Raw genomic sequence first — 13,990 nt, 5'->3', positions numbered from 1 at the left:
TTTTAGAAAAAAAGAATTTTGATACTAATTATAACCCATCTATTTTTTTTTCATCTTTTGTATTTATGTAGGGGAAGGATTATATTTTTGAAGTCTTCTTATCGCTCTTTTACAAAATAGCAAGATATCTACCATGCAAAATTGAAAAAAAAATGTTCTCATAACTGGGCTTATATTTAAATCAGATCACATCACCTTGTACCCCACTGAGCATCATTCTTTCTGGATTTTCTATTTAGGCAATGAATTGAAGTTGAAGTTTACAGTGTAAGGGAATATATCAGTAAGAAAAATTCAGCATGATACAGATAATGATCTAGCCCTGTACTTTTTTCACAGGAGTTAGAAGAAGAAGAATTCCGGGATGGCTCAGTAGAGGAATCCAGAGAAGATGGGAAAACAAAATCATTAATCAGTGCTAAAGAAAGGAGCAAGACTTTGGCTATGGTATGTATTAGAATTATATATGTACAGTTGCCCAGGTCAATGACTGGAAAGCTAATAATATGATTTGTATCATCTGCTACGGCAGTGCTAAAGAGAATAGACTGCTTCTATGGTATGTCTGTAGTATCATAAATATCATATATGGATAATTACCCACATCAATGAATATGGATCTATATAGCTATTTATAAGCATTTTGTCTTATCTGATAAGCAATGCAAATATTCAGGAATTTACAGTTTATTAGCTGACAGTTTAAAAGATCAATATTATTAAGCTGAGTATTTTATCTCCCATTGCAATTAGCATTACTTTGTACTTTGATACATTTTGTACTTTGTTATAATTTAATCCTTTTATTTTTTGTTAATTTTTGTGGGGAAAAGATTGTTACAGTCTTTAACTTAAGAAGGAAGAGAAAGTCAAAGCCTTAATTTAGGTTTGGGAGGAAGTAATTGCCACAGCTTATGGTTTATTTCTTGGCACTAAGAGGGGGTGAACTTGAGAAAATATGAGACATATTGAGAGTAAATTCATACTATCTTAATATAAATAAGATCCTCAACAGAGAATGCTTGATCCCAGCACTTATGTTTTCGTTAATTCATATTTTACATATCTAGGGAGAAAGGTTTACGAAAGCTAATTGTGATATTTTAAAATTGAAAATATATGCATGTATACATGAATTATATTTTAATGGAAAAATACCGGTCAAAGGATTTTTGACTTTATGAAATTATACCCTTATTTTCAGAATGTTATTAAAAACTGCGTAAATAAGTATTAAATAATCAATTTAGCAAAGTTAAATACATATATTATGACATTAAACATATCAATTTATACAATCCATCAGATGACTTTTAATGTCCCCGTAATCGAAGATTCGGGGGCATAGAGTCTTTGCCCTGTCCGTCCGTCCGTCTGTCTGTCTATCTGTCTGTCTGTTTGTCCGCAAAAACTTTAACCTTGCCCATAACTTTTATTAAACATAAACTTTTCCCTTCGTGTATCATCGGCGCTTTCACTTCTGTAACCGAATTCCGAGATACTTCAAAATTTTTACAAGAAACGTTTGATTGATAATTGAAAAGTCACCAGGAGATGACTCTGAATTGGGTTTCTTCAGATCCTTGTGTAGCGATCTATGTGAGCGGATCAAAGGATATGATTTTAATCAGATTGCTTTTAAACAGTTGGTGCTAGGGCTTTCATATGTCACATATGCATTCCTTGTGACAGGACCTTCCTTTAGATACCAACAACTTTGACCCTTTACCTTGATCTTGGAGTTTGACCTACTTTTGAAAAACTTAAACCTTGACCATAATTTTTGAACAGTTGGTGTTAGGGCTTTCATACTTCACATATGCATTTCTTGTGACAATACCTTACTTTTGATACCAACAACTTTGTCCCTTTGACCTTGACCTTGGAGTTTGACCTACTTTAATTTGAAAAACTTTAACTTTGGCCATAACATTTGAACGTTTGGTTCTAGGGCTTTCACATTTCAATATCATGTGTATCACTTGTGACAAGATGGAGTTTGACTTGCATTTGAGAAACTTTAACCTTCGCCACAAGCTGCCATACGGGGGCATCAGTGTTTCACAAACACATCTTGTTTTCTTTTATAATCGATTTCAATTTTCCAGCCGGACAATGAAGTACCAGAGATGTCCTCACCTGATTTAAAATTTCTGACGTCCCGTAGCCCGATGAAACCCCCTCTACAGGTCGCCGATGATGAGGTAAAGTTGCAAATAATTGGATCTTATGCGTAAGTACTACGACTTGATTGTTCCAAGGAATACATGAGTCGCCTGCTTTATAGCATCATTAAAAATTGAAATAAATCTAAGGGTGGTCAGATATTTATATGTTACTAGCATTATAACAAAGAAAAATGCAGAGAAGCATAACACACAGGGAGCACCTTTTCTTACAGTAGTTTTTTATGTAGTTTTACTATGTAAATTTTTATTTGGAAGCTGCTTACCCCTTCCATCACTTTTTGTTGCTCTACGTCGAACTAAAGACCAATTTCGCCATTAAGAAAATGGAAAAGTTAACGGTCACCCCCCCCCCCCCGCGCGCGAAGTAGGATTTTCAAGTTTGGGCAGTTTTTCTTTGGACCTTAACCCACAAATAGTAAGACCGATAGAATAGCATTTATTTATTTATAAAATCTGACAATCAAATAGAAATATGGTTCCCCAACCCTCAAAGCTAAAGAGAATAATGAAATATGGTGAAATGATTAGAAATAATTATTTGTCATTTTTAAAAACAACTATCCTCCAAAAGAGATTCCAGTCTTTCTTTACTTCAATTGTCAGTCTACAACGATCCTTTTGGTATGCCGATCCCGACGTATTTTTTATAGTATTTAAATTTCAGTTTGTGCTATCTGTATAGCTTCAGTTTCAAAGTACAGTCTCATGAGCTCATAAACATTTGATATAAATACTAATTATCAAAACCTTGCCTCTCAAAATAAAAGAAAAAATTAATCATCCGTATATTTGCAAAGTAGGTCAAAGGTCAACGTCAAGTGGACTGTTACGCTACTATTTTCATAATGTTTTGTGGCAAACTGTGCACATGCTAAATAACATAGATTTACCTCTTAAATATCAAAGATATGCTGTATATGCAAATGAACTATTTTGAAAAGTAGGACAAAGATCAAGTTCAATGGTCATGAGATCGGTAACCATGATATTTTAAAAAGTCAAAGTGACAAGCAATATCTGTGCAGAATATCAAATCAATACCTCCCATAGTGTAAATCATATACGGTAACAATTTTGAAGCACCAGATGCTCATTTCGACAGATTATGTCTCTTCAGTGATGCTTATGCCTAAACGTTAGAAATCCGAAATACAGGTGACTCTCGATCTCTCGAAGTTCAAGGGACCGTAAGAAAAGTTCGAGAGATCGGGGGGTTCGAGAGATAGAAAGTGAATAAAATCCGGAATTTTCAGTTCCGATCATCATTGTTCTACTATTATACATACCGGAATTATATGTTGATTACAGTACCAACCAGACCCAACCTGACACCTAAGCAGTCCCAGAAAGCAGTCCCCGGGACTGCTCTGGGACTGCTGTGGGACTGCTCTGGGACCGCTGTGGGACTGCTCTGGGACTGCTCTGGGACTGCTCTAGAAAGCAGACCCAGCAGTCCCAGCAGTCCCTGGGACTGCTTTCTGGGACTGCTTTGTTCACTCATGCATGAAAAAGGTTCTGAATGACATGATAGCTCCGCCCCTTGTGTATTCTGAATTTGCAGGCTCCCTGTTGTTGTTTTGTGTACTTTCAGCAGAGAGGTGTTTAAGATAAAGAATTTAAAAAAAAACAAGGATTTCTTAGAAATTTTTTAATAAGTAGAGATAGATTTACATGTAATTACTAAATGTCTTCAGGGGCTGTAAATTTACACAATTGTAGTCTAGAATTAATTAAAAAAATGAAAGTAGTTAAAAAGGGAAGAAAGTAGTTAAAAAGGGAAGTCAGGAGATGACTTTTATTCCTTAAATTAAACTTTAATACAGGTGTCTGAAAAAAATATCTAGGCCTATTTAATTAATTAATGCTAATTAAAACTTCAATACAGGTGTTTTAAAAAAAAATTAGGCCTATTTAATTAATTAATGCTGTCAAATTATGTACTCAATTTTTGCATTAGCACTATTTAGAAAACAAACAAACTTGTCATTACAGTAAGATATTCAGAGGGACATACTGTACTGGATTTTTTTTAAATTGAAAAGGCTAAAACCATGCTAAAAAAGAGCAGGCTATTTTTTTTACCGCCCTCAAATAAATCTTAATAATTTTTTAAATGACAATGAAGTAAAATTATTCTACCATTCTTTAGTCATTTAAACAATGTGAACAATTATTGGGGGATTTATTTATGAATTTGTTTTTGATTTATAAACAAGTTATTAAAATAGTAAATTTATTAAAAAAAAAAAAATAAACACTTGAAATTATTGGGAATTGTGACTTATTTCTTATTTGTTTTGTTTGTGTTTTCCTGGCCAAATAATAAAAAGCAATACAGATGTATAAAATGGTGTCAACACCTGAGGTTTCAATCGCCTTTGGGCATGATTAGCAGAAAGTCAATGCATGTTATATTGGGTATCAGTGTTACACATCACTGAACACGCTGGTCAACAATGACACTAATTTTAATCTATGCACTTCAAAAAATCTTTGTTTCAATAAATGTGTATAAATTTATTTCGGGATTAATTTATTTTGAACATAATCTGAGGGTTCCATTCGCGTGATTTACAGATGTACACTCGAACGTTTATATAATAAGAGTGTTATTGTTTTCTGTTACATAGAGAATCTAACGATCATAATACAATTGGCAAGTCAGTGAAAATAATCATAACTGAAATATAATACTCGGCAAAATTTAACAAAGAATTTTTCAAAAGCTCCAGTACTTAAGAAAAATGCATTCAGAGTATAGTACGGGAATCGGCCTTATTCTATAATTATAAGATTTATTTAAAGCTAGTTCTGATAGAAAATAATTAACTCAAGTTTAATTTTCTATAAAAAAAAATAAATAAATATGGAAACCAATATCAATCACAGTAAATTAAGAAATTGATTTATTTGGGTGAAAAATTAATATACCACATAACTGATTTTAAATATTCAGGTTATTAGTAGGTGTGAACGTCTTCTTTGTTCAATATTATTTGTTTCTATACGCCTAGTGTTATTTTTTAACAGTTCAGAAATAACTGTCGCATTAGAATTGTAAACATTTGTTGACACTGCTCAGAAAGAAATGCATCATCAATTTCAACTGCCTTTTATAGTTACATTGTTTATTGGTAATCTCATTTCTGAGTAAGCTCCGCCCATTAAATTAATTAACCCCGCCCACTGGGACTGCTGGGAATGCTTTCTGGGACCGCTGGGACTGCTTTCTGGGACCGCTGGGACTGCTCTGGGATCGCTGTGGGACTGCTCTGGGACTGCTTTAGCAGTCCCAGAGCAGTCCCAGAAAGCAGTCCCCGGGACTGCTCTGGGACTGCTTTGTGTCAGGTTTGGTCTGGTTGGTACTGTATGTTATTACACGTTTTCATTCATATTTTACAGGTAATTCACTTGATTTCAACAGCAATGATCGTGTTTCGAATAAATGAAATGATTATCTTTAGTCTCAATATTTATTTGTTGTCATTTCATGATTACATGAAACCTGAGTAGCAATTGTCGATTTTGCTAACCCCCGTGCGCGGGCTTGATCGGTCCTTCAGAAGATTGCTCGTAATCGGTATACAATTCTTGAGATAGGATTTCTTGTGCAATGTTTGCCAAACTGGGATTGTGTAAACTCTAATAATATTAAAGTTCATAATCTATGGAAAATTACTGACACGTCCCTAAATCATTTTCTCAAACTTATCGTCTCGTCCAGTCAAAATAAGTTGTGAAGCGATTTGTTTATAATTTACCAATTGACCAATTAATTTTATTAACACTCGGACGACTCACAGGTGTAGTATCATCTATGTAAACAACCAATTAACCCGTCCATCCCAGCCCCAGGCGTTCACTGTTTTCCAGATAAGTCCAAGCTGAATTAATTTTACGCTTGATCGACGTGTATACAAGCGCAATCAAAACTTGGAGAGATAGAGAGTAAAAAACAATGAAATCTGTGTAACGGGATCCAGGTCTTGGTTAGAGATAGAGAACTTCGGGAGTTCGAGAGATCAGGAGTAAATTTGCTTAGTTATATAGAGGAACTACGAGAGATCGAGATCGAGAACTTCGAGAGATCGGAGTTCGAGCCATCGAGAGTCACCTGTATTTAAATAAAAATTTAAACAGCTGAAAAAGGGGTGCCAAAGAATGGAGCCAAATACATCGAAGGATCAGAGCTAGGCATGAGGGAGATAATCCTTAATTTTGAAATAAAATTACTGAATTTTATCACAGCAATTTAATATATATTCGTATTTTCAAGCTAGTACCGAAGTACTTGGCTACTGGGCTGTAGAAACCCTCGGCGACTACATGTAACAGTCCACCAGCAAAGGCCTCGACCCAGTTCTTCAGATATAAGATTTATCAGACGGACAGACGGGCGGACGGACAAACAAATAGACGCCGGGTAAAATGATCCCTAATTGCCGCTTTGAGCTGCAGGCGACACAAAAAGTATGATTCCAATGAAATTTGGCTTTCTGTTGCCAGTAGTTTCGTAGGATCTTTTAAAGCATTTTTATTTGAATATTTTACCCAATGAAAACAATCTACCCGCATAGATTTTAAAATTAAGCAATTTGTTTATTTAAATGCATATAATCGGTGTTGATTATTGTTTAATTTAATGCATATACCAATTTTTATTGTATTTAAGCCTACATATGAAGCCCCCGATGAAAAGGATAATATACCTGCATCACCTCCTATTAAAGGTCGGAAGCAGCCTCCTCTTAAACCGGATGAACCTTCTCCCACTCAATCTGACTGGTCAGAGGTACATACAGCCACAAATTAAACCATTGTAATTAACATAGGATCAGGTTGTTTTACATGGATAATTATAGGGAAAACATATACTCAAACGACTTTTGGAAATGAAAGATATTACACGGTAAAATTCTTTTTGTTACACCTTCATCGTAGTTTTTTAAGGTAGCCCGAGACACTTAGGTGACCCATTGCTATCCGTTTTTCGTCTGTCGTCGTACGTCGTGTGCTAAACTTTAAACATTTTCAGGTTTCTTTCTGGAACTACTGGACAGATTTCAATCAAATTTGGTATATAACATCTATGGATAAAAGGAAACAAAAATTATGGAATTCATGGCCCCTGCCCCCCCCCCCTTCCAGGGCCTTAGGGGCGTTGTTAACACCATAAAACCAATACAATCCTCGAAAATCTTCTTTACTCCTGGACATCAAGCAGTCAAACGGTTGACATGATTTTGAAAAGCATTGAATCTCCTACAAAAATTGAGAAAATCATGGTCCAGGCGTTCTTCTGCTAGGGCAGGGTTCTGTAGATCATATAGTGAAAGTTTCTTTAAAAAATCTTTTCCTCTACCCCTTGGTATTAAGCAAACAAACTAAAATCATAGTTATAATGAGCTAGGGTGCCTCTTCCAAAAATCTTTTTCTCTGCTCCTGGCTATTAAGCAAACAAACTAAATGCATAGTTATTTTGAGCAAGGATTTTTATTCCACAATTATTAAATTCATGTTCCCTACATCAAGGTTTTGGTTTTTGGGCAGGCCTCTTTTGAATACTAGTATAAAATATGGTGAAAATGTATGAAAATCTTCTTCAATATAGTTATGATTAGCAAGTGTTCCTCTTCTAAAATTTTAAATAGAAAGGCCCCTGGGTCAGGGATTCTGGAATAAGGGATTGGCTATCTTTAATCTAGAGGGAGAACTCATTATTTCTTTTGAAAATCTTTTCTACTCCTGGTACAAAGTTGTAATAAGCAAAGATATTTTTACCCGGTTTTCGAAATTCGGGACCACTTGGTGAAGTGTTCTGGTGCAGGGCTGGACGCGATAAACTCGTTTTTTTTTTTTCTGAGAGACGTTATTCCCCTTTGGTATTCAGTCACGATAATTCATCACTTTAAATAATGTAATTGAAATATCAATTGAATAAGAGAATTACACAAGAACTTTTGTAATATATATTTAAATATATACATGTATATAGGATCTCCCATGATTTGTGGTTGGATATGATTTTTATCCAACGAGTTGTGTGCTTTTTTATCCCTAAACCTTGGCGAGGGGATAAAAAAACACGACGAGTTTGATAAAAATCATACCTAGTTGAATAAAAATCATACCCAACCAAAAATAATGGGGGACTCTTTTTATCACATGTTTGATACATCACTATCAATTTGTTACACTGTTTTTATACATGAATCAACATTATTTTACTTCATCACTTTCACACAAAAACCATTGTGATGTCACAGCAGTGGTATATGAAAGAAATATCCGATGGGTGATACAAAATAATACAAAGAGAACTTTCGTAGTTTTTAATGCTCAGGTAGACTTGTTTTGTTTCTTTGTTCGTTGATTAACGTCCATTCTATAATGGAGACGTCAGTACCTGCAAGTGTAACGACGAAAAATGATCCTCGTAAAATATTGACCGGGGTCATTTTTCTACGTAGAAATTTGATCCCATGGTCAATATTCTATTTAGAAAAATGACCCACTTTTCCGTAAAAATTATGGCCTTGGTGTCAGTTTTCTCCGTGTGGATTGTAGAAAAATGACCCCGTAGAAAAATGACTGAGTCATTTTTTGATACAAAAAACTGGTTTTGGTAGGAATATTCTTGTTAGGCAAATACATAGGGGTAAAATCACACAGCCATATGATATGAAGTGTTTATCTCTTAAAGCTTTAAACTTTAAATAACAAAGTTGAAACGTTATACCTTACATCAATAACACAAGATGTTTTATCACAATTACAAACAAATAACAAGGCTATAATGACGTTTTGTGACTATAAGAGTAGCAAAACGTGCATTCTTAAGGAATGTTTTTAAGTTTTATGCGAGTTATTGGTGTGTTTATCACACAGACTTGTCACCTAGGTATATTTCATGAAGCGCGCTAGCGCGCTTCATGAAAAATATGCCTACCTGCAAGTCTCTGTGATTTACACACCAATAATTCACACTAAACTTAAAAACAGTCCTTATATTTACATTTTACATGTTCAAAAGCACCAAAAATGCACTCAATGTTTGAATTATTGGCTGTCCTTTATCATTACATTTTCATAAATGTCTCTGTAGCTTACTGTGACGTCACTTTAGCGCGAGTTTCTCCGTGCATATTTCAACGCGTGAGTATACACGAAAATGGCATTCAAATATATTTTACAGTTGACTTAATAGGAAAACATAGCAAATGTAAATATTTAGATTTGTTTTATCAACTTTTATAAATAAGTTTCCAAAGTTGTCATTATTTTTAAAATCGTTTTCTTAGCTGGTGTCAGAAAGAGAAGCACATTAATAAAAAAATATAATTTCGATAATTGTAATCCTCTTTGATTTTATTCCCGGTAAATAATGTGCAAAGAATCAAAATAAGATCTAAAATGATTTTTTCATCAAAAGTAATAAGAAATGTTAACGTTTTTGAACCTTACGCAAGTAAATTTGCGTGAAATGTAATAGGCAATTGTTAAGAAAATTAAATCTCATAAATATCTTTGATTTTCTATGAATATAATTTCAAACTTCTTCTAAAAAAACGTAGGGAAAATTAAATTTGTGAAAAAATAACAGACAGACTAAATCAAAATGCCTCTGATCTTCGATCTTAGGGACACAAAAAGTGATTAGCTCACAATCTTTACCAATATATGTCTTTTGTCGTTTACTAGTGCCAACAAAGCCTAAACAAAATGAAGCTATTCACATAAAAAAATTGCTTTAATAAAAAAAGAGGTCTTTGTACATGCCCAGAAGAGATTTTTTTTCTATTGGCTAGCATTACATGTTAAGAGTAGGTTACAACTCCGTAACCTCCTCTCCTCAAAACTCGCCACTATAGATACGCTAACACGAATCTCGCATGATACTTGATTCGAACACAATGAGTTACAACACCTGACGAATGGATGGTGTAACACCAACACCCCCCCCCCCCCCCCCCGCCCCCCGCTCCTTTTATTTGATACAAAAACTTACAAAAAATACATGAATTCCTAATCTATTATACTTATATTTCGATATCTGATATCATTTTCCGCTTTTCAGAAGCGGGAGGGGGGGAAGGAGGGGGGTTACACTATCCATTCTTCAGGTGCCCGTGTACACAATTCAAGCGTTCTTGATATGCGATACGAGCTAGGTTTAAAAATATGAAAGGGTTTTAGGATAAAAGGGAAAAAATCTTTTTTTTTTCTTTCATCAAGAAATTTGACCCCCAGGTCAGTATTTTACCGGGGTCCCTTTTCGTCGTTACACCGGTGGAGGGCTACAAATTTAGACCTCTACTCGGCGTTTACGGCCTTTGAGCAGTAAGGGATCTTTTTCGTGGCAGCATTTACTGTGAAACGGAACCTCGCTTTATACGGTCTCATCCGAAGGACCGGTCTCTATGTCACACAGTGAATTAGAACCCGTAAAGATCAACTCCTTACCAGGTAGACTTGTAAATAATTCATAAATAAAAATGAGTCAAAAATACCTCATCTTGGTACATTAAATGTTCTTCAAAGACCAAGGAGAGCAATGTGAGAGGGGTTGAGATTGATTAACTAACAGTGCTAAAGCACTACTGTTTTGTCTGCATGGTGATAGTGAGAAACGGTGGCAAGTACAGGCAAGGAAATAGATTTGTTAGTGAATATTTCACTTATTATTTTTTTCATTCCTGATCATATATCTCTTCCTTTTGGGTAACATAGCTTCAACAGCTGACCGTTAAGGCCCTTGGGCCTATTTTTCTTATCAGTTATATAAAATATGTCGGTTTCAAAACAATTAAGTATATCGACTACTTATGCTGAATTTCTCTGAAGATGTAGATAATGAACCAACCCCAATCCCTGCTCCTATACCTGGGAAAACAATGATTTTGACAGTTTAGAGTTGTTTAATCAAATAATATTTGAAATTAAATTTTTTTATGGCAACTGATGAAGAAAAGTTTCACTGCTTTTAGCATGAAAATCACTCATTCATTATTTTCAGATACACGAAAGACATTTGTTTTTTTATAAAGTTCATACTTTTTCAGCATAGGATGCAACCTGTTCCTACTGTCCAGAAAAGTTCACAGTACCTAACCAAGACCGTATCAGACTTTGTTGTATTAGTCCCAGCCCGTGGACGACCACCACCACCCGTCCCAGTAGAGTGTAACGACAGCGATACCTCGAATTCTGTAAGAGTATTTTTACATTAGTGTGATGTAGCTTTCACGTTTCATATTACAAACAATGAACATTCAAAACACACTTTTTATAGAACTTGAGACCTAAGTATTACTTGTTAAAATGATTATTTTAAAATATATATATGCAGATCTGTTATAAATGTTCTAAAATATCTTATACCCTATAGCAAAAATACTAAAGTTAACTCTAATTAGCTTTAGTTTATTATAGTTAATTATAGTTTATTAAAGTGAAGTATAGTAAATGAAAGCTTTTTACAAAAATAAATGAAATTCATGTAACTACGAAATTCAATTTAACTGCTTCGGATTTGTATTGTTTCAATAATAATAATAAAAAATTAGGCTTTTGGCAAGAACGCAAAGTTTTTATTTATTTTAAGCATGTCTTATTGGGTAAATACAAGCCACAGCAAAGGTTCTTATTTTACACGGAAATATACAGCCTTGTGATTAGCAAAAAAATTGTGATAGACAGTATGAACCTTTATATGTTTAGATATTTATTGGTGACTCAGGTGAACATTGCGGCCTATTGGCTTCCTTTTTTAGGATCAGATAAAGATTGGTGTTTTGTGCAATTGGCATTTCTGCTATTTAATGTAGCCAACCATTCAATTCAATAAATTTTAGATTTTACTTAACAGCAAAATTAGCCGTTTATGCTAGTGCTTATAGAACAAACAAATGTGTAATTTGTGTAGTACATTTGTTCAAATCTATATTTAAGCCAATGTTGAAATGACATTTATGTAAATGCAAAAACTTTGAAATGAAAACATAAGTAAAAATTCATAATACATGTAGTACCTCTTTTAACTTAAATATTTCCATGTGAATTGCACTCTTTATTTTAGTAACATGAACAAAGCCGCTTAATGAGTATATGTAAGACCTTTAATATGACAGATCACTTTAGTCAAAATCTTCCAGCAGAGGGCTTCATTGAGGTGTGATTATACACGGTATTTCACAGATGCTCCTGTGTCACACCTTCCTCTTGAGATATTTTTTTCCCTTTTACGTCTGAAAGAAATTCTGAATTTTACTCAATTGGCACTTTAATAGGTAAATTTTTCAAAGTCTTCTTGTATAATGTGTGTATTTGGCTTAATGTACTTAAAAGAACATTTAATTATCTATTGTAAGTTCCTTGCAAAAACTTTTTGTTATTTAACATAAAAAAATATTAGAGTCAATTTTGTAGCTAAGATACCAGATTTTGGATGGGAATTTTGTAAATAGAAATTTCAATTTTGTAAATAGCATTCCACGTTGTTGGATGGAGATATTGTTTCAAAAACTAAAATATTTTCATTTTGTAATTTGTATAAATAAATATATTTTTTTATTAATCTTACTATGATAAATTTTTAATTGGTTATAAGAATTTTTAGTTTTCGTATTTGTTCACGTTCTGCTTCCAGCCTCAAATCACTGTTCCATCTTCTCAACATTTCCTAAGTTACATAGACTTCTTTTTTAAAAGAATTAATAAATGATAAATAAATAGATATCCACAACATAACCCAGCCGAAGAGGCCTTTAATGTGGTTTAATGCCAACTCAATAAACAGGGAAAATGAAGATGAGAGTTGAGATATAATTGCAAATACTTACAAAAAAGAATTCTGCATCTTCGCTAGCCAAGGGTTTCTGATCCGAAATCTACTCTACAACGGTTGTAGAGTACATTTCGGATCGGAAACCCTTGGCTAGCGAAGATGAGAATTTTGTAATTCCTGTCAGCCTTATTCAAAGTTCTTGATGCAAAAGCTACTGGGTGCTACCTCCCGTCCTACACCACATGCGACAAAACTGCCCCTAATCCAAAAGATGACCACACATTAACCTGATTTGTAGGTTTCGGATCAGAATGACATAATTCTTGATCAAAAGTTACCAATTTTTCTGCTTTCTCGAAAGTTTCCTGACATACTTTGGTATTCTGCTATTAAACATCCTTTTCCAGGAGTTTGAGTAACGGATGGTCAATGGATGATAGATTTGGAATGAATTTGTGATAGTAATTTGCAAGACATAGAAATGCAAGAGGCTGTATTGGCGCAGAAGTGTCCTACACAGAATTTATTTTATTGTTGTCTTGTTTGAGCCATGTTCGTCAAATAAATGTCCACATTATTCGAATTGATCCTGAAAGAATTGGCATTTGGATTTATTCGTTCTTAAATTATAGTCCTCCGGTCTCTGTAGAACTTGACGTAAGTTTTCCAAATGATGTGCATCATTCCTTCCCGTAATAACCATTTTATCCAGAATGCACATTTATTCCTTGCAATATTGTGTCAATAGTGCGTTGTCATATTGCAGGTACTGACGCTACCCCGAATAGGAGTCGGTTGTAACGGTATAATCCTCGATATGAATTGATTGCTAGAAACTTCTTTGGTTCTATTTCAAGTTGCAGATAAGCGTTCTTCAGATTGATCTTGAAGAATTTCTGTCCACAAACCAACGAAACAAATATGTCCTCAATAAGCGAGGCAATGAGTATTTTCAATTTTAAGATTTCGGATTTATCATAACTGAAATCCCTACAATGTCGGATAATGTCTGATC

The 13,990-nt window shown here is 34.2% G+C and overlaps 2 protein-coding genes across 2 annotated transcripts in view; one reads left to right on the top strand and one right to left on the bottom strand.

The window, feature by feature from the left end:
- The window catches only part of LOC133186392 (proline-rich transmembrane protein 1-like), a 182,931-nt gene that overhangs the window by 82,009 nt on the left and 86,932 nt on the right, over positions 1-13,990 (bottom strand). The gene's annotated exons all lie outside the window — the stretch shown is intronic.
- LOC133186203 (protein mono-ADP-ribosyltransferase PARP4-like) overlaps positions 1-13,990 on the top strand; it is a 70,371-nt gene that overhangs the window by 27,119 nt on the left and 29,262 nt on the right. Inside the window, 4 exon segments of the mRNA XM_061321438.1 lie at positions 340-447; positions 2,109-2,204; positions 6,862-6,981; positions 11,252-11,398. Coding sequence (XP_061177422.1) covers positions 340-447; positions 2,109-2,204; positions 6,862-6,981; positions 11,252-11,398 — 471 coding nt within the window.

This window comes from Saccostrea echinata, unplaced genomic scaffold, assembly GCF_033153115.1.
Source record: "Saccostrea echinata isolate AGI-Se365-2 ecotype Australia unplaced genomic scaffold, CSIRO_AGI_Sech_v1 ptg000013l, whole genome shotgun sequence".
In the NCBI taxonomy this organism is placed as follows: domain Eukaryota; kingdom Metazoa; phylum Mollusca; class Bivalvia; order Ostreida; family Ostreidae; genus Saccostrea; species Saccostrea echinata.
Note: the sequence above shows the minus strand (reverse complement) of the source record. Positions and strands in the feature narration are given on the sequence as shown.